Raw genomic sequence first — 20,336 nt, forward strand, 5'->3', positions numbered from 1 at the left:
TTTCATGGGCAGGTCTTAGGGCAGCCGCCTTAGGATCAACTAGCGTGCTCACAGCCCAGCCTGGGCAAATCCACAGCCTGAGCTCCTCTACACACAGTCCACTGCGCCCTTCTGTGCAGGGACTCATTTGATAAACCCACTCACCATCAGAGGGAGGGGAACATATGTTCATCCCCAAATGCCTCAGAATACCCAACCTCAGAAGCCATTCTTCAGAACATTCCAGAACATTATTTCACATTTGCACAGAACCCAAAGGTTTCCAAAGTATTCTCAAAAAACCAAATCTAATCTGTAAGATAGCATCTCTATTTTTCAGTTAAGAAAACCACAAGTCAGAGAAGTTAGATCATTCAACCAGGAAATGACAAAACTACAACTAAGTGCCCGTCTGCATACTTTACCAGCACAGTGACAACACTCTAAAGATGAAAAATAGTGCCATTCTATCAACCAACTAATAGGAACCAGTTTAACACGCTCATTATCCTTGTGATGACACAGAAGTAAACATGGGAAGCCCATAAATGATTCCACGGGCTTTCGAACAGGCATAACCAGAACTGGCTACTTCTCAGTTTCAAAGAAACCTTCTAGAAGGAGATAATAATAGTATAAAGGTTAAAGAGACCAGAGCTAGCTGGTTGTCCAAAGAAAGATTTTAAAAGGGCCTTTCTCTTAAAATGGTTTCTTTTTGCACATATATTAGAGCAGTTATTTGGAAAGGCAGGGGCTCAGGATGGAAGAAGAGAAAAGAAGACTACAGTAAGCCTAAAGGATGTGTTATTTCTAGGATGCCCTTGCTTAGAAAGTTAGCTTAAGAGACATTCCCTGTCAACGGTAAAATCTAATATACTAGGGCTCAATTTCTGCTCCCACTACATGTGGCGTCACATAGGTCTTAAAACACAGTTGTTCTCAAAGGCAAGCGTGCCTAAGAATCACCTGGAGACCTTGTTAACAGACTGATACAGGTCTGCAGCAGGGCCTTGAATGTGCCTTTGTAACAAGTTCCCATTGCTGCCGGTCCATGGACCACACTTGGTGAGGCATTTCTGTATCTTACCTGATCTCTTTTCTCATCTACGGAATAGAAATCCTAACATCTACCCTATGACGTTCTTGTGAGCATGAAACAAGAACACATAAACAGAGTAAGTGCTAAATAAAAGTGGTAATTGTTACTATCCAGGCTGAGGGCACCCAGATATTTTAGGTAGAGAGGAGTAGGCTGTTGGCAACAACCCCATTGCTTTGAAAATCAACCAGCCTAAGTCCGATAAACTCAATTTATTGACTATGATGAAAGACTCTTTTCCCACTGAGATGGAAGGGTGAGCTGCAATTCTTATGTGCTTTAGAGGGTAATGTTTTATTAATGCTTCTGCTGGTTGTTCTAAAGGTTTTAATTAATTGTATATTTTATTGTCCTTGTTTCCCTGAAGCTTCACAAGCAAAGCACTCCACTTTAAATACTAATAAATTATGAAAGACATTGCCAAGATTCTGATTCATATTAGAGTCAGGAGAGCTTGCTCTGGTTCCATCATCATCAATATTACATGTGACCTGCAACCAACACTTCTGTTTTTTTAATATGTCACCATCAATTAAAAGGGAAATTTGTTAAGGTAAAAAATCACTGCCATGAGAGTTCTTGCTAAACCATTGATTAGGTTACACAGAATGTTAAAAACAAAAAAATCTGTTTCCCATCACAATGTATTAAGTGATGCACTATTTTAAATACATAGTTTGTCTGCCTGCCTGCTACTCTCTCCCCATACCTCTCACCCTTGGGTCCTCACTAAAGATGCTATTACTTCCTGGCCTTCAAGAATATTCTAATAATATTTTCAAATCGTCATTCTCCAGGGCTTAACATTTTCATCCACTATTCTGGTATAACAGCATAATAAAAAAAAAAGTATATGAAATCATATTAGAAGTCCTTTATTTTACAAATAAATTCAAAGCACCTTAGTACTGTTAGAAATTTAAGAAGCCCCAAAGCAAAAATCCTAAGAAAGAAGTCTGTTAAGTTACACATGAAGTAGCATCTACCGGACTTGATGCATGTGTGGTACCATAGTAATTAGATATAGAAAAATTGTTAATGTTTTTTGGCTTAAGAACAAAATAATTATTCTGAATCTTTTATTTCTTAAACCACTTTGAGCCATGATTGACATACAAAATGCTGTACATATATAGGTACAACTGGATAAGTTTGGAGATACAGGAACACCTCCAAGCTTCCCATTTTTTTGATAGATTTTATATTTTAAAAGACAAACTAACTTGATAACCTAATTTTCCAAAAAAAGATAGAAGTCAGAGTAGACATAAATGCCACGACTTACATAAAAAAATTAGAATCTCTATCAGGGAATCCATGAAAACATGACAGCCCCACTCTCCCACCAAAAAAAAAAAAAAAAATCACAGCAGACATGTTCACACACTAAGCTTTTTTATTACTGTACTTGCTTTCCTAATTAAAGAAAAATCCAGATCTCATTTTTAAGTGATAGCAAGGCATTCAAAAGAAAGAAAGAAGAAAAAAAAAAAAAAACAGCTAGATTTCAATTCTACAGGCCACCCCTGTCTGTCATGTTTGATGTTTGCCAGGAAAAGGACTCCAGGAAAAGTGCTTCTTAACACCTAGTTTTAAAAATCTGGCATAGGCAGCTTCAACTAATCCAAAGTCTGGTCATCGAACAAAGAGAGGGCCTTCTTTGGGACATAAATACATAAGCTGAAAGAGAAGACAAAACCCCAAACTCTTACTGTTCAACACAGCAGTATTCAACAAGGTCTGGGGTGGGCGTGGGGAGGGCGTTCTTCCAGATTTTCTTATACAGGCTGAGAGAGAGTGGGAGGGAGTAGACAAAATAGAACCTGGCTGAGTAAAGTCTTCTTCAATTGCCAGAACTGAACATAGGCCAATACCAGTTTCCCTCAGTACCACTCCACACCCTCACCTCTAAAATACTGGGGTTTATGTAGGGAATTTCAACAGTCATAGCCAATTAGGGCCAGGAGATCCTTATCCATATCCTTTCAGAATTAACGGAGTCAGAACATTGATGGTTGCCAAAAAGCATTTAAAAGAGACTTTAGGCAACAGTGGCTTAATGTGCCCTTCAGATCTTTGCCCAAACTTACCAGTTATGGTGAATATCTAGTGACCAAACACAAAACCAGCCATGTTCTCTGGCACTTCCCACAAACATCAAGAGCATCTTCTCCAGTTTCAAATCTAGTGGGCCACCTACCCTACATGTGGATCAATGAATTTACCACATGGGAAGGAGGTGAGATATCTCAGAAAGCCAATGGGTTAGAAGGACTTAATTTCATCTGTTTGGATCTGTTTTCTCAGTGGTAAAATAAGAATGTTGTATTAAGTGATCTCTAGAGTCTCCCCCAGGTTCCAAATGTCCTGATTTGACAGACCATCAGGGTAACTGGATTACTACACTGAGGAAATTTTTAGGTCATTCCACGAAGACTTTGAGAAAAATTTGAGGTCAACTGATTTTTCCACTTTGCTCTGAAGTTACAATGTAATTGTAATTTCCTTCCCAGTCTAATACAGAATGCTAATTAATTAATAAGGTGCATTTAGAACTTTTTATGTAAGCAAGATTTATGGGTTGGGGATGAATAAGAGGCATAAATAAGGGGGAAACAATGAAATTCATATTGAAATTTCAAGGAGAAAATAAAAATCTGAAGACTAGATCAGTTACATGAAAAAAATCCAACTTTTTCCAGGTACACAGAACATTTACAATATTAAATGTGAATTCAGCTAATTATATGGATTTTCATGATGAGAAGTACATTTTCCTGCTCTAAAATTATTTCAAGTCTCTGACATTACATCTTGCTTTGAGATTATTTCTCCTGGTTTCCCTCTATAGGGAGGAAAGAATGTTACTGATAAAGTTTGCATACCTTTAATTTTGTTTTTCCCAATCCTTTGTCTTCTAATTCATCGGAATCCTATCTTTCTTGAGGACCTAGCTCAAATCCCACTTCCATAGGTCTTTACAGACTCTACAGACTCCAGAAATCTCTCCTTCCCTACAGTCTTACAGTCTGCACTATAACTTCACCAGTCAAGTAATCGCATCCTGCCTCATGCATTTCCTCATATTAAACTTACTCATCTATCTTGATGCTCTATTTTCTCACCCCTACTAGAAATGTCAAAACAGCAAGAATATATTGCATCTCACATGACGTTACCTAACGTGTATGCCCACCCACTTTTGGTAGAAAATGCCTATTTCACTCAGTATACAAACACAAAGCAGGTAAATCACGTGTAAATAATAAGATACAATGTTATGGCCTACTCTAAGGCCAACTAAGTAACTGGTCAATCTAACTGGTCAATCGTTTTCATTGTTTCAAAAATCAATTAGAGTAATCTAAACTAGGGCAACTTGGCTGCGTGGCTTTAAAATTTTTTTTTTTAACGTTTTATTTATTTTTGAGACAGAGAGAGACAGAGCATGAACGGGGGAGGGGCAGAGAGAGAGGGAGACACAGAATCGGAAGCGGGCTCCAGGCTCTGAGCCATCAGCCCAGAGCCTGACGCGGGGCTCGAACTCACGGACCGCGAGATCGTGACCTGAGCTGAAGTCGGACGCTCAACCGACTGAGCCACCCAGGCGCCCCTCTCCATGGCCTTGCACCTCAAATCAACCACACTGCCTGAGGTCTTTCCTGCAAGACAAACATCTGAGTATACTGGAAGGAGGTAAAACTGACAAGTAAATAGAATGACAGGAAGGAAACCTGGCAATGGATATAACCAATTTTAAGTAGAAGAAAACTGGAATGAAAAGCAGAAAAGTGGCTTGGTCAGGGGTGACAACCTCTAATAATTAAGCGTAGCCATCTCCCTTTCCCTCCTTTCAGATCTCTCAGTCTCCATTTCCTCTTTGGGGGGAAGGAAGGAAGGAAGGAAGGAAGGAAGGAAGGAACCAACCACATCTCAGATAAAACAAGTGTCTATTTCCATTCTAACTCAGCTTTTCAATGTTCCATCAGCCCTACATAGCACTTCTCCACATGCGAACTAGCATCCAGATCCAATAACTGTCCCTTAAGAAGCTGATAAGGCATTGAAGAATATCATCTTGATTATCTGTAGGTGGCAAATGGCAGCATGCTGATTTTCAAATGAAGAGGCTGAGACACAGACTGCTAAATGACATTCTTACAGTTACAGAGCCCTTCTGTGGAAGAACACAGGCCTTTGGAATCATCTTTTTGCCTCTTCAATGAAATACAAAAATGTCAAAACCAAATCATGTATATTCTACATTGCATATTGCATCATATTGTACACAGCATTAATATGATTTATTTTTGTACAAGTTACTTAAAAAAGATTAACAATTTTTTAAAAATTCTTTGACTTTAATGTCATTATCACCTTTCTTGTACTTGTTCTCCATTTTTTTTTTCTTTACCTGACATCTAAGAAAAAAGACAAGCTTCCTTTTTCATGTTATAACAAATCTGGCAAAGGAGTGCCAATAGAGAACAATTGAATACATTCAAATAAAGTCCTATCTAGGGGAACCTGGGTGGTTTATTAGTCAATTAGCATCCCACTCTTGATTGCAGCTCAGATCATGATCTCAGGGTTCAGTTCATGAGATTGAACCTCGCCTTGGGCTCTGTGCTGACAGTGTGGAGACTGCTTGGGATTCTCTCACTCCCCCTCTCTCTCCCTCTCCCCTGCTCTCGCTCTCATTCTCTCTCTCTCAAAATAAATTTAAAAAATAAATAGGGGCACTTGGGTGGCTCAGTCCATTAAGCATCCAACTTCGGCTCAGATCATGATCTCGAAGTCTGTGGGTCCCAGCCCACGTCAAGCTCTGTGCTGACAGCTCACAGCCTGGAGCCTGCTTCACATTTTGTGTCTCCCTCTCTCTCTGCTCCTCCCCCACTTGCATGCACGCACTCTTTCTCTCAAAAATAAACAAACATTAAAAAAATTATTTTTTTTAATAAACAAATAGGGGTGTTTGGGTGGCTCTGTCAGTTAAGCATCCTATTTTGTATCACGTCATGATCTTGCATGAGTTCGAGACCCACATCGGGCTCTGTGTTGACAGCTCAGATTCCGTGTCTCCCTTTCTCTCTCTCCCCCCCCACCTCAAAAATAAACATTAAAAAAAATAAATAAAGTCTTTTCTAAAGCAACATGCAGATGTGCTTAGGTGGCAAAGTATATGGGGGCAGAAAGAAGAGAAACTATTCCATCTTTCCCAGGCACATTTACAGTTGAATTCTAGTCCCAGATTTCTGGGCATTTGCAGACTATTCCAAAGCCTTACCTGTCTTCCTGCCCAATCTTCCCTTTATTCCCCTTTTCCTGTTTCCAAACTTCCTTCCATTTCTGCCTTGACCTCCCTCAATCACCAGTTCCCTCCAAAACCCCAGTGGGTGATTTGACCTTGACTCTATTATAGAAAGAATTCAGGGTGGGAGGGATGCAGTTACCATCTCAACCATTATTCTGAAGACAGAATCTAAAGGGAAAACTAACAGTGTTGGATATTAAATTAAAAAAAATATATACCTGTGAAATATCTGAAATGTCACTGAGAAAAGCAGTTTGGAAAGAGACAATATACAAATAAAAATCAGAAAGAACAACAACAAAAAAAACTCAGAGAATCAGGGTCATCTTTCAGAAACAAGAAAAGCTCTGAAACATCTATAATGTTAATTACTACAAATCTCAGACCAATAGTTTCATGACATCCAGTAACACACAAAGTAAACTTCCTAATTAGCCAATCAAAATTAAGTATTATAACACAGCTTCCTGTTGAGTGTTCATTTTCTTTCTTCAGTAAAGATTAGTGAACACCTACCAAGTATGTGCCCGGCACAGTGCTTAACCTTTGCTTTCTTTTAGAAACAAAATCCATACAGCTTTTCTTGAAGGAGGCTGCTTGTCCTAGCCACAGCCTTGCTGTCCATAAGATCAACAGCAGATATTTGTAAATGGCTGAGTAAGTACTCAGTCTGTGAAACATTTTCTCACCTCATAAAGTTACATGAAACACAAGAGAATAGAACCAACTGGCAATCAGGCTGAGGCATGGATTCAATCACAGAGAAGACAAATGCTTCGCTCTAAACAAAACTGCTCCTGCGAGAAATGTAACAACAACAATACCAACAACGATAAAGTCAAAAAACAGGCACAAACAGAAATACACATTTACAAAGAAAAAAAGTGAAAAAGTGAAAAGCAGCATGTTGAAAGCATCAGTTATATTCTAATCGTGGGGGAATATTTTAATCTATTTCCTCAACTTCTACCCTATCTTTCTAAAGCACACTGTTGAGACTTAAGTTGAGCCCTGTAGGCTCGCGTTGGAAAGCCCCTCACATGTACCCCAAGCCACCTTTCAAAGAATCCTAAGAACCAGCCACATGGCATACAGCTTCCTGCAGTCTCCACTTCCAAGTCCTCCTTCCATCTCAAGACCCAGCTCAAATGCCATCCTTCTGTGGAATGTTTCCAGGTCCTTCCACTAGGGATCATCTCCATGACTCTTCTTCCCCAGACTCCTAATATAAATTATTTGTGCCTTTCATGACACCATCATGTCTGATTTGATTCCTTGGTATTTATCAGTTTCCACCATGGGAATGTGTTACTTCAAGGCAGCAAAGATGTTACTCATGATGCCACCATCTTGGTGAGTGGTCGGTAATGTGTTAAATCTGAATTATTCCCTACTTAATAATTATGCTATGAAACTTTCAATTTCTATAGCTGCCATATAACTATAGATTTTTTTCAAAAGAAAGGTTAGCAAAATTGGCTAAGAAAGTGCTTTCTTTGCGTTTACATTCAATACTATCACCTGGAAAACAAAAATTTCCATGGTACCAGCTGTTAATATGTTTAACATTACTATTTTGCATTTAATAAAACCACTGTCCAAGTTTTTTTCTTGTTACTATCACCATGACAACAAAAATTTATATCTACTTTTTGCATATTAGCTGCTCCAGAAAAGTCCAGAATGACAAGAATGTTGGTCAGTTTTCCAAACATAGCATTAAAAAGACCTCCATTTTCCTTTCACTCTTAAATTCTTTGGTGACAATAAAAAAGCAGGAAGATTTCTGTTTTCCATACTGCCTTATCCATTAGGAGTTATTTTCAGAGTAGAAATAGCAATATAGCCTATAAAAGTCATCACATTTGGCTAAAGCACTGAAAATAACCCAGGTCTCTCGCATGGTTCACAGCAAAGACTATTAATATGATCCTATTGAATAATGTAGCTGTTACCCAGCTTTACACTTGGGATGCTTTCAGGATTTAAACAGCTAAGAACAAGGATCACAAACTAAATTTAAAACACTCCACTGAAAATCACATTAAGCTGAAAACTATAAATTAAACTTGTCTCTAAGCAACAATCTAAATAGTCAAAACTTAGTGAAAACACTCACTTTCAAAAATAGCCTACTGCTTTGGAGTCTCCATTGGCTCATGACTGCCAAATGTACATATAAAAATGCATAATATGTAAACTAATTTGAAATGAAATAAATCTCTAAAATGAAAAAAAAGTTCCCCAAAATGAAAAAAAGAAAATTTAAGTTCTCAGTTGCCATGAACCCTAAATGCATAAATATGCCTTTGATTTTTAACCATTAGATAAGAAGCAGTTAAAATGACAATTCTCATTCCTCAACCTAGCTTTAATTTAAAAATCAGTCTAAGTCAAGTGGCTGCTTTGGGAGGACCACACCTCATTAAATTAAAAGTAAAATGCCCAGTTTACAATAAGCCATCATCAGAGTTTTACTACTAAGTCTTAAGTTATTAAAAAAAAACAACAAACCACTATTAGATTAAGCATCCTTATTGCATTTCTAAAGGATTCTATAAAAATAACAAGTTTTACTTTCACAGATTTTTCATGGCTATTACCATTAAACATGGTGAAATTATAAAATCCCCACCTATCCACAACGAAAAATCAGACTCCTGAAAATTTTAAACAGCAGAAAGGGAACACTGACCTTAACACAAAAATCTGTCTGGTGTCCAAGATTCTGTTTGCAATCTAACCCAATAAAACTACAGAACAGCTACAGACCATAAATCAGATGTTTGTGTTTGGTTTAATCGTCAGGTGAATAAATACTGAGGGTTAACAGAAAGAAGCCTGTTCTAAGTCGATTAAACAAATTCAACCTTCCTGGGAAACAAACACACACACCCCTACCTCTTTCTTTTCCCTCCTACTCCTCTCCCCATAGCATCTCCTGGGGTAGAAGGTACCCAATCATTTCAACTTCCCAGAGAGGCTGGTGTTGTCTTAAGAGCTGGCTTCCTTATTGTATTTCACAAAGGGTAACTGATACACTGCATCACAAGAGAGCAGGTTTCGTTTGAAATCTTAAATTCACGTTTTCCAAGCAAATAATGAAAAACCAATTTTCCTAAAAGTTTCAAATTAAAACTTGCAAGTTTCACAAGTGGAAATCAGGAGCCCTCCTCCTCCGTTTTTCCTCCTCTCCCTGTTTCTCTTTTCCTCCCCAGTCTCAGCTCAAGTAGCTTCTTCCACCTCTCTCTCCCTCCAGAAAACCCCACGTCCAAACAGGGAAGAAGTTAAAGCAACCCAGATTTTTCACACCTGGCCCTGCCCTCTGCTGCTCGTGCACCGACTCTGCTTAGGAAAGAACTGAGGGGCCTCCATGCTCTCCTCTCGCTCTATCCCACCCGAAATCTCCGGCTAGGGCAGCGGGATCGCGCCAAGGGTGGGAGGCGCTCCCAAGGGCTGCCTTTCTTTGCAGCTCCCTGCAGCTCCTGCAGCTGCTTCTCAACGCCCAAAACGTTTCCACCCAGGAAACGTGGGTCCAGCCCTCCCCCAAGGTACGGGCTGGAAACCACCATTCAGTCTGTGCACGGGGATATTCCGGGGCCGAAAGTGGGGCCGGCGATGGATGGAAGCTCATTCGGCTTCCAGAGCCCAGCGAAGAACAATGTGTTGCCACTTAGGTGCTAAATCTCCACCTTGCCCGCCACCTTGCACATCTTCTTGGGAAGAACGAGGACACCTTCCCACCCCTCACCAAGTGGCGGGGCAGCAGGCAGCTAGAACCCAAAGCTCCGACGCGCAGCGGGGGGCAGCAGCGCCCACAGCCGGGCACCGAACCTCTCTCAAGGGGCCTCAGGCACAGGAACACACACACACAATGGGCATCCCCACACCTGCCTGGCGATGACCCGTCTCCCCCTAGCCGCCTTCCGGGGTCCGCTGAGAGATGCCAGGCAGCCCCGAGACACGAGCCCTCAATCACGCGCACAGCGGGAGGCGAACAATGGGGGTCAAGTTCGCTTACAAACACACCCCAGCCCCCGCCCCTGGCCAAACCCCGCCGCAGCCGAGGGAGTGGGCGTAGGGGTCGCTCAGGACGCACGCAGGGAGCCCCGAGAACCGAGCGGACTGGGACTGCTTCCCGCAGGGCAGGAAAAGGACAAGAAGGGATCCTGAGCCCAGGCAGCCGCCTCACCCGTCTCGACCCGGGCTCCGGCCGTGAAGCACCGTGGGGAGGGGGCACCCCGGGGAGCCGGGGCTTGCGGAGCGCCCCAGGGGGGCAAGCCCGGTGCAGCCGGAGCCCTGGCCCGCGTCTACACCCTCCCCGCGCCCACCCGGGGACCTCGGTTACCGCCGCCTCCGCCGTGGCCCCCGCCGCGTCCTCCGGGGCGCGGGAAAAATCGGGCTCGCAGCTCGCGCCGTCCGTCGCCATCTTCCTGCTCTAGCGGATCCGAATGCGAGCTCGGAGCGGCGGCTGCGGGTTCAGCCCTCTCCGCACGGGCGGCGCTTAACCCGCTGCGGTCCGAGGACGCGGGCGCTCGCAGCCGGGCCGCCGCCGCCGGCGCGCTCCCTCCTCCCCTCGCCACCGCCCCCGCCGCCTTAACCCGCTGCGCGCCGGAGCGCCGCCCGCCGCCGCCTGGTCCCCGCCCCGCGGCCCCGCGCCCGGCTGCCCGCAGTCAGCTCGTGGAGGTACGGAAAATGGGCACGCGCGCCCAGCCCGGGGTAGGACCCGAGGCGCAGAAAGGGGACCCAAGGCGCAGAAGGGGCAACCAAAGCCCCGACGAGGTGAAATCAAAAGCCCGGTAGGTGATTCTCCTGGCACGGTCCCCACCGAGCCGGCGGTGAACAGACCGGATAAATGTCAGGCCTCTCGATTTTGAATTCTCTATACAGTCAAGAAAAGCCTTCACCTCAACCCCCTCTTATGCCACCGCTAGGAATCACAGAAGGCACCCTTTTCTTCTTTCTTGGATTTATATGTTTGTTGTTGTTGTTGTTGTTGTTGTTGTTTTGATTTTGGTTTTTTTGCAAGACTGCCATCAGGGCGTTTTTACCCTCCTGGTGTACATATCTGGCTTTGTTTTATTCTATCACTGCCTTTCGTCGTTCTCCAAAAACCGTCAATTCCCAGATCAAAATGTGTCCTGCCACCTTTTATTCGGTTGCATCCAGCCCCTTGGCCTATTCCTTTCTAATACAATCTCTTTTTCAAGAAAGGTGTAGCAGGGCCTGTTTTTGTTGTTTTTGTCCCCAACTCTGGGGTATTTCTGAAAGACTAATCAAGAAATGTTAAGTGCCATTCTTGTAAAAGGAAGCTCTCTACTTTTAAGAGAATTTGAGACCCCCGTGAGATAGGACAACACACACAGAGACACACAACACATGACTTTTTCCTAAAAGTTGATTTTTATGGGAATTATACATCTCAGAAGATATATCATGAGATGAGTTAGGCCCAAACTCTTAATTTTCTCTTCCCACATCTGATTCAGTTCCTACCCTTTCCTGCCAATCCCCAGGATGTGAAAATCTATCACCTTATCAAGACCATATGGTACAGGCCTTCCCAAATCACCAGATCTCAAAAAAATGTGTTGAAAGCACAAAATCAAATGGAGGCATTCAAGCTGTGTCTGAAAAAAAAGTAAATTCAAACCACAACCAAATCCTGGACTTAAAGTTTTGGAAGATGAATGACTGGAATGTTCAGTCCAAGGGTTAACAGATCAAAGCCCGTTTTTTAAAATGGCTGACTCCTAATGAAAGGTTTTGGCACTTTAATTGCTTCACTTTCCACATTAGATCTAAATATGATCCAAAACAGGGCAGAGAATATCATCTGCAAAGGACCTGAAAAGGATGGATCAATATAATTGTTAAAAGTTCCAGGGGCTCCTGGGTGGCTCAGCTAAGCATCTGACTTCAGCTCAGGTCATGATCTCATGGTTGGTGAGTTCAAGCCCCACATCTGGCTCACTGCTGGCAGCACAGAGCCCTCTTCAGATCCTCTGTCCTCTTCTCTCACTGCCCCTCCTCCACTCACTCATGCTCTCTCTATCTCTCTCTCAAAAATAAATAAACATTTAAAAAAAAAGTTCCATCCCAGAAGGGGTCTACATCAAGAAAGAACTTTCACCTGGAACCCTGGGGTTAAGGGTCACAGTCTTAGAAATCACCTCAAGGTTATCCTGTAAGCAGAGGTGATCATTTATTTATTGTCTTTGACTTTACTCTGATAGCTACTCCCTCTCTGAGTCCCCTGATTTCCATCCCTGTTTGTTATACCACTATCTTTTATCAAATATTCTCTCTGAAATTGTTCAATATTAGAATAAATAGACTCCCTATACGATGAAAGGAAAGCATTTGACAGTAAAACTTCAATGCTGAACTGATAGTTGAAACTTGAAGTTTGAACCTAAAACATTCCTTCTTTTCAAAATGCATTTTCACACATCAAAAGACAATGAATCTTCTTGACACTGACACTTGGTAGTGATGTTCAATTACTACCAGAGAAATTAACTGGCTCCCTTATAGGGGGAAAAAAATAAAATAATAAACTTCACTTAGGTGTTAAGAACTAGGAATGTGACATGACAATATCTCTGAGAAGCAACTCTCATTTATTTTATACATGCAGCTCAATTAAAAAAAATCATTATTGGGAAGAAATAGCTTCTATGAGTCTAAGTACAACTGAAGCAGAATCATCACAAAAGATTCAAACCCTAATTTCTTCCCTCTCACCTACCCCCTCTTTTTTTTTTTTTTTTTTTTGTAAAATAAGAAATAAACAGTTGAAAAAAAAAAAAATCACACAACAGCACATTTTCTAAGGACCAAAATCCAAGACCTAGGAAGAAAAATAAACAGTGTTTTGTCCCTACCTTAAAGCTGCCACTGCCTACTGCCAAGGATTGACAGAATATCCCACCCTACTGCACAGAGGTAACTAGCACATTAGGAGTTAATTCCCTCACCAGTGGCCTGGCCCAGGGCTGCTTCTCTACCAGGAAGACACTTGCTGGTTTAAATTCTCTCCTGAGAATTAACCTCTATTGAGACTGCAAATTAACTCTTTCTGAAAGACTTTCTTTGCACAAAGACAGGCTCTACTAGAGTCAGATCGAATAGATCTGAAAGAGTAGTGACCTGATGGCTCCAGAAATTAAATCTTTTCAAGCTTCATTAAATAGCTTAAAAAAAAAAAAAAAAAAGACATCCCGGGGCTAGAGTGAAAATTTCTGAAAGGCAAGGGAAAGGAAAAGATACAGAAGTATAAGCAGGAAGAAAAGAAATCCCTAAACAAAAACAAATCATGATTTTTTAATTGGTAAATTTCTTTCAGCATTAAAACGGAAGGAGATATACTGAATACACTGCAAACAGAACACTATTAGTTTCATTGTCTTCTCCTTTGAACATAATGATGTGCCTGAACTTAAAATTTTATGAACTTAAAATTTGACCCACTGACAAATGAATTTATTGTCAGATTAAAACAAATTATTTTCTGAACCCTGGAACGAAGGTGCTTGTGCTGAGCCATACTCCGAGATTCTGTTTTAAGACCAATGAAATGCGTCCTCCAGCTAGGAGTGCAGACTGGGGGGGCGGGGGGGGGGGGGCGGGGGAGCCAAGTGGTGTTCTGATTAAACCATGGCCTTGCCTCACCAACCACATCCTCCAACCCACTAAACCAAAAACTCAGAGAGTTATATATAATGATGCAAAGGGATTCTTCCTTCCATGTGAAAAGATAAAGGAACATACACATATCCTAAAACAGTTGCCTTGATAGAGCAAGAGAATTCTTTATTTCAGCTAAATGACAACATTTATGTGAACTCCAAAGAGCAAACCATATGTTACCATGTCTTAGTATTGCCAAATGACAAAATTACTGAGTAGCAAACCATTGCTGACTGTATCCACAAGGCTATCATTATACAATTTAAATATTCTAGACCATGTTTATGTTTATCCCTGTCTACACCTTGGTGACCCACCTACAAAGCCCCAGGCCTTGACACTCTGAACTCTAACAAAAGAGGGCAAGATGAGCTTGAGGGTCCTGTATCTATCACATGGTTTTGAAACTAAGGCATTGCCAGAAATGCATTTTCACATGACCTGACTACATTCCCTCATAGTCAACTTGTCATTATCTACATGTGCTTAGGCTCTTTGTGGATTTTACTCAGTAAATTTAATCCTAATCTAGTTAGCCACTCTTGTCAACAACCTATGGTTTTGGAAGGCCTCCTTCACCAACTGCAGTTGGTGTGTGCCAAGGGAATGCAAGCTAATTTTACCTAAGCTAAAGCGAAACGTAATTAGGAAATTAAATCTGCTAGGTAGGATACAAGCCAAAGCCAACCTAAATATATCATTATAATCATTTCCAGCCCCTTTTAACACCACCTCTAGCTGGAAATTGCATTTGGTCATTCAGCGCTAAAGTGATGTCCAAAAAGATTTTATTAAAGAGTTAAAGGTAAAGTAAGAACATTATTCCCCCGTCCTGTCACTCAGAACAGAAACTGGGGCTCCCGGAGAACAATGAATCAATGTTGATTCAGTTCCATTGAATGTTTTTAAAATCTTAAGCCATTACTTGTTGGTTTGATCTCTTATCTGCAGAAGTCATTAACTAGAGTAAATTCTAGGGCAAAAGGTGTTTTAGTGCAAAACCATTATGGAAAAACAATTTTAACAAAGAAATCTGGACCACTGCTGCCCCTCATCCACCTGAATTGGAAATGGATCTGAATATTTCCGTTTATTCAGCCTCATTAGCAACCCCACAAGCCTGCAGTATGTAGTTACTAGGCAACCATAACGCATGGGGTGTTTATACCATTAGGCATCAATTATAACAAGCTTTATTTTTCTTAGAAAGTTTAAAAACTATATAAATAAGTTGTGAGATCAGACCCTTTTCTCATCTGATTAGGAGTATAGAGCTAGACATTTTCTTTTCATGGGGTATATATTGTTCAATTCAAAAGGAAATGCAGTGTTTGAAGAATTACTAAGAACTAAAGATTAATGCCCTTAAATTTTAATAAATATGTAGATGATATTTATGATTGATTCAGTGATATTTACTTATGATAAAAAATATAGAAAAGCCATGAATATGTTATATAGTTCTCCCATGTAAAAATGTGAAATAGCCCAAAATACATCAACATTTTCCAGGAAATCATAATTAATTAGCTGTACAATAAGTTAATGGAGTTTCAAATACCTTTGGAATTTTTGAGACATAAATTCCATCTTACATTGCCCAAAATCTCACTTGATGACAACAGTTTGTTTGTCCACCAAGACATTTTTTTGATTAAAATCAATTTAGCTCATTTAAAATTGCCTGAAAATGTGATGCCATTGTTTGAAAAGAAATAATAATAATAACATAAATATAAATACCAGAAGTTCTTCAACTAACCAATGAATATAAAATAAAATTTAATTCATAATATTTATAGAACAATGTCATGGCTAGACTTGGAGGCTTAATTATATATATGATTCAAGAACTGAAAGAAAAAAAGCATTAGTGTTACTATTTTCTTCATAGGGAACGTGAAGTCACTTACAGAATAAAGAAAAATACTTCTGACATATCAACATGTAAGTAGTCTAGAATGTTTTATTCTGGCAGTAAAAGAAATATTCAACCACTGAAGTACTTTTATGCTAGCAATATAGTATTCTTTCCTTATGGAGAAACAGAAATAACCACATACTGACCATTACTCAGAATCAACATCCCTTTATCATTACACCATCTTTTAATGTTCATGATTTAGCCCTTGCAGCATTAACATCTTTGTTAAGAATAAATTCAGTTGGAAAATGTCTTACTGCTACTTTTTGCTTCCTTCAGATCTGCTAAGGACCTTACTTTGTCAGTTTCAGTCTCCACCTCCTGACTATTGACCATCCAAAAGGGATGATGCCATTTGGTCATGAGACAACTTTGCTTGACATACTCTGCTTGGATCAGCCCTCAACCCCACCCTATGTGGCCACAGATACCAACTGGAATGGTGGTGGTGAACTCCCATTCCCAGAATTTAAGATTTGAGGAAGGAGCAAGGGAGAATTTGACTGGAAGCTTCTCCTGACCCTCTGAGCTTGAGTAGTGGATAAAGGCACCCTGCTTACAAATACCACATTATATAGCTCTATTTCCTATAAAAAAATCATTTTGAGAGCTAGAGAAACACACAAAAATGGAGTCACAGATTCAAATGTGAAAGGCAAAAGCAATAAAACCTCTAACAGGAGAGTATTTTCATGAGCTTGTATATCAGCACATAAGTTCTGACTTTTTTATTTAATCCAATTGATCGATCTTTTTCTAGTGTGGTTAGTGTTTTGTGTCCTGTTTATGAAATCTTTGCTCAGCTCCTTGGCCTCCCACATGCTGTTTTGTGTTGGCTCTCTTGGAACCTCATCCTGTACATGCTCAGCTTAGAATTTAGCCTAAAATTTGAGAGGAAATCATGTACAGATTTTTTGGACTCTTTCTCTTAAGTTTCTTCCTCTCTGGGACTTTTTCCTTCAAGTCCCACATACTTTGGCAACCTTCAAATACTGACCTTTGTCTCCTTAGCCCAGTAAAACTCATTTTTCCCCAACTGGCCCCTACCCCCATCCCAGTCCTCCTCTCAAAAGTCATAGCCCCTCAAGTCCTGCCTGCATGTGTGACCTGCCAACACCTTCTACCAGTCATTTCATATATATGGTGTTTCACTTCTTTTTGTTGTTTTTAATAGGAGGGTTGACCTAATACTAAGCACTCTGTCATGACTGGAACTGAAAACCACATGTACTTACTTTTAGAAGGAGTGTTTATAACTAACAAAACTTCCTAATGTTCCCTTGCCTAATTGGATTGTATCCAGGACCGTGTTATTTATTTTCTTATCCTGGGGTTGGGGGGAACCCAGCTGAGACTCTCCAGTTGCCATTGACAAACAGAATCCAGGCACCGATCTGCTAAGTCATCCAGAAACAGACATGAAAAACCATGTTGGCAATAAAGGATGACATTGCAGCAGTAGAATATAATACCATGATGTATAAATTCTATTATCAGTCTTAAAAATGTAGCAATGTGCCTTCTATTCTAGGGAGTAGTGTGCCTGATGGCTTTCAGAAAATAAAAGAAAAATGAGAGATTGAAAAGAGGAAAAGAGGAAGAATAGAGTGAGGATGGCCCTAGGTTTTCCTTAGTTAAGGGACTGGTGGTTAAATGGATGTCTTTCAAAGAACAAACACATCTCAAATGTGATTCTGGTACATTCTGGGAAACTTTGGCAGATTTTCTGGACTTCAAGGTCAAATGAAGATTGGTGGGCATAGAAGAACATTAACTCCAAGGCTGCAGTGTTAACACTGAACTCAGTACATGACAAGCAGTCAATAAATATTTAGTCAAATTAATTCCGTGTAACTGATGAGTGGGTAGATAGGTGAATAGACGGATAGAGTAAATACTACTGATTAGCTACATTGGCCCCTTTGGCATTATGGTGAAACTTACAGATTTCTTCTCAGAAAAAAATGTAAATGCATAAAACAAAACATGGCATCATAAAGAAAATGAGTTATATTCAAACCCAGTGATCAAAATTCTGCATATAAAAAAAGAAAAATTTATAACGGAGGAATAGACATGCTTCTCTCTTCCATAAGGAAATAAGATGATATAGTAGTGGGCCCATAATTAAGGTAATTTTGAAGTTTCCATGAATGTAAATGATATTTTGAGATCTCGGTAACAATTGTATTGAGACTTAAAAATATCTGTAATGGCTACTGTGACAAAGTCATAGGTACTGCCAGATCTACTATGGTCCGTTGCCTAGATTCATAATTGAAGTAAATGTTAACTATCAGTGAGAAGTGAACAAACATGAAAATATAATTTTTTAAAAATTTTTCATGTACTTCCCATGGAATTCTACTCGTGAACCCCATCATTTAAGAAGTTCACTCTATAGATTTTAAGGAGAGTTCATACTTGTTAAAATAAAAATTTCTGCCCAATTGAGACATTTAGTGAGTAATATATATATAAATATATAAGATATATTTATATAAAATGTGCATATAAAAATATATATTTATGTGCATATAAAATATATATGTGCATATATATTACATATATTATATATTATATATATTATACATATTTTTATATATGTGCATAAATATATAAATGTGCATATAAATATATATATATATATATATATATATATATATATATATATATATATATATAGGAGGTGGAGAAGGATGGAAATATAGATGTATTAGGCTAAGTAGGGTATGCTGAGGACCGAGGTTAAAGATCTCAAATGGTACTCCCTCCTATCTGCCAAATAAAATCAAATCAAATAAAACAACTCAGAACACATACTGTAGTGCAGTTGTTAAGTGCAGGGTTCCATAATTAAGAGCCTCTTTCTAGCTGTGTGACCTTGGGCAAGTGCTGTTCTCGGTGACTTCATCAGTTAAGAGCCATCATAATGACTCCTGCCTCTACAGGGTTGTTGGGAGTATGAAATTGATTGATTCATTTAAAGCACTTGGAACAGTGGCCCCCACTAAACCCCTAGCAAATTTTGACTCATTACTATTTTCATGCTCCGCATACACTTATTAAAGAATAAACAGTCACCCATATATACATGACATTGAAGAAATATTTTATGAATTTAAAAAATGATCCTACAGCTATGCAACAGTCCTAACCAGGCTATTTTGTATAATGTTGAAAATTTTAAACCAAGCATTCCAAGATTTTAGATTAAATAGTAAAAACTCTCCATAAGTGCTTGCAAAAGTCATAAGAGAAAAATGTGGGATGGATCCTACAAGACGGTTCTGGCCAAATTGATTATTGCTACATTTCAAGCATACCTCTTTTTACTCAATAAGGCCATGTTTTAATTAAATACTACATAGTGTTGGTCCAAAACTATCACTAGGGATTAGGTAGAACTTGTCCAGGCCATTAGATCTAAATTCAGCCTAATCCAAGCCAATGGGCTAATTCCAATGAGCAGACACATTTTGTTTGACTCATACAATGTTATTTTTTTTAAGGGAATAATTGCCCACATTTTAAAATTGAGGAATTTCATATAAAAATTCAGCCTTTCAACTTCTCAAAAATTCAGAGTATCTGAAACCACTTGTGCTCACACTGAGTCCCTTTGAGACTAGGGCTTGTGCTCTCCAGCTGTCTAAAATCTCCACTGCCCTGTTTTATTTTACTTTACTTCCTTGTTTCCCATAATTACATTACTTTCTTGTTTTCCATAGAGTTTTAACTTCATGATCCCTAAGGCAAAACAATGTAGTTTATGTGATTCCAGTAAGATTTTATGTATTTATTTATTTTAATCAAAACAGTGGAGGAAACTTAGACTTAAAAATATGTCTAAGACCTAGTGGTGCAAGTATCTTGCCATCCACCATCAACATGCATACTAACAATTCATAAATCCTTTGAAAAAGGTTGACATAAGCATCTGTTATGAGCTAAATTATATCCCCCTCAAAATTCACATGTTGAAGTCCTAACCCCTAGTACCTCAGAATGTGACTGTATTTGGAGATAGAATCTTTACAGAAGTAATTAAGGTAAAATGAGGTTATTGGGGCGGAAGGGGGGGTGTCTAATCCAATGTGCCTGGTTTCCTTATAAAAGAGATTAGGACACAGACACACACGGGGAAAACCATCTGTAAGAGAAGATGGACATCTGCAAACCAAGGAGAGAGGCCTCAGGAGAAACCAGCACTGCTGCCAACTTGGTCTTGAACTTCCAGCCTCCAAAACAGTAAGAAGATATGGGCACCTGGGTGGCTCGATCGGTTAAGCGTCCAGCATTGGACTTCAGCTCAAGTCACGATCTCA

At 39.8% G+C, this 20,336-nt stretch overlaps 1 protein-coding gene across 7 annotated transcripts in view; it reads right to left on the reverse strand.

Annotated features, from left to right (window-relative positions):
* Positions 1–20,336, reverse strand: part of CTTNBP2 (cortactin binding protein 2) — a 170,082-nt gene that overhangs the window by 137,001 nt on the left and 12,745 nt on the right. For 4 of the 7 annotated variants that reach the window (XM_042970631.1, XM_042970577.1, XM_042970609.1 and 1 more), the window contains exon 1: positions 10,741–10,910. The exons of 1 other annotated variant lie outside the window; for it this stretch is intronic. In XM_042970631.1, coding sequence (XP_042826565.1) covers positions 10,741–10,821 — 81 coding nt within the window. In that variant the 5' untranslated portion in view covers positions 10,822–10,910. Of the gene's footprint in view, positions 1–144; positions 182–10,282; positions 10,337–10,740; positions 10,911–20,336 lie in introns of those variants that run through there. 2 more of the 7 variants (XM_042970600.1, XM_042970591.1) reach the window with 2 other exon arrangements.

This window comes from Panthera tigris, chromosome A2, assembly GCF_018350195.1.
Source record: "Panthera tigris isolate Pti1 chromosome A2, P.tigris_Pti1_mat1.1, whole genome shotgun sequence".
In the NCBI taxonomy this organism is placed as follows: domain Eukaryota; kingdom Metazoa; phylum Chordata; class Mammalia; order Carnivora; family Felidae; genus Panthera; species Panthera tigris.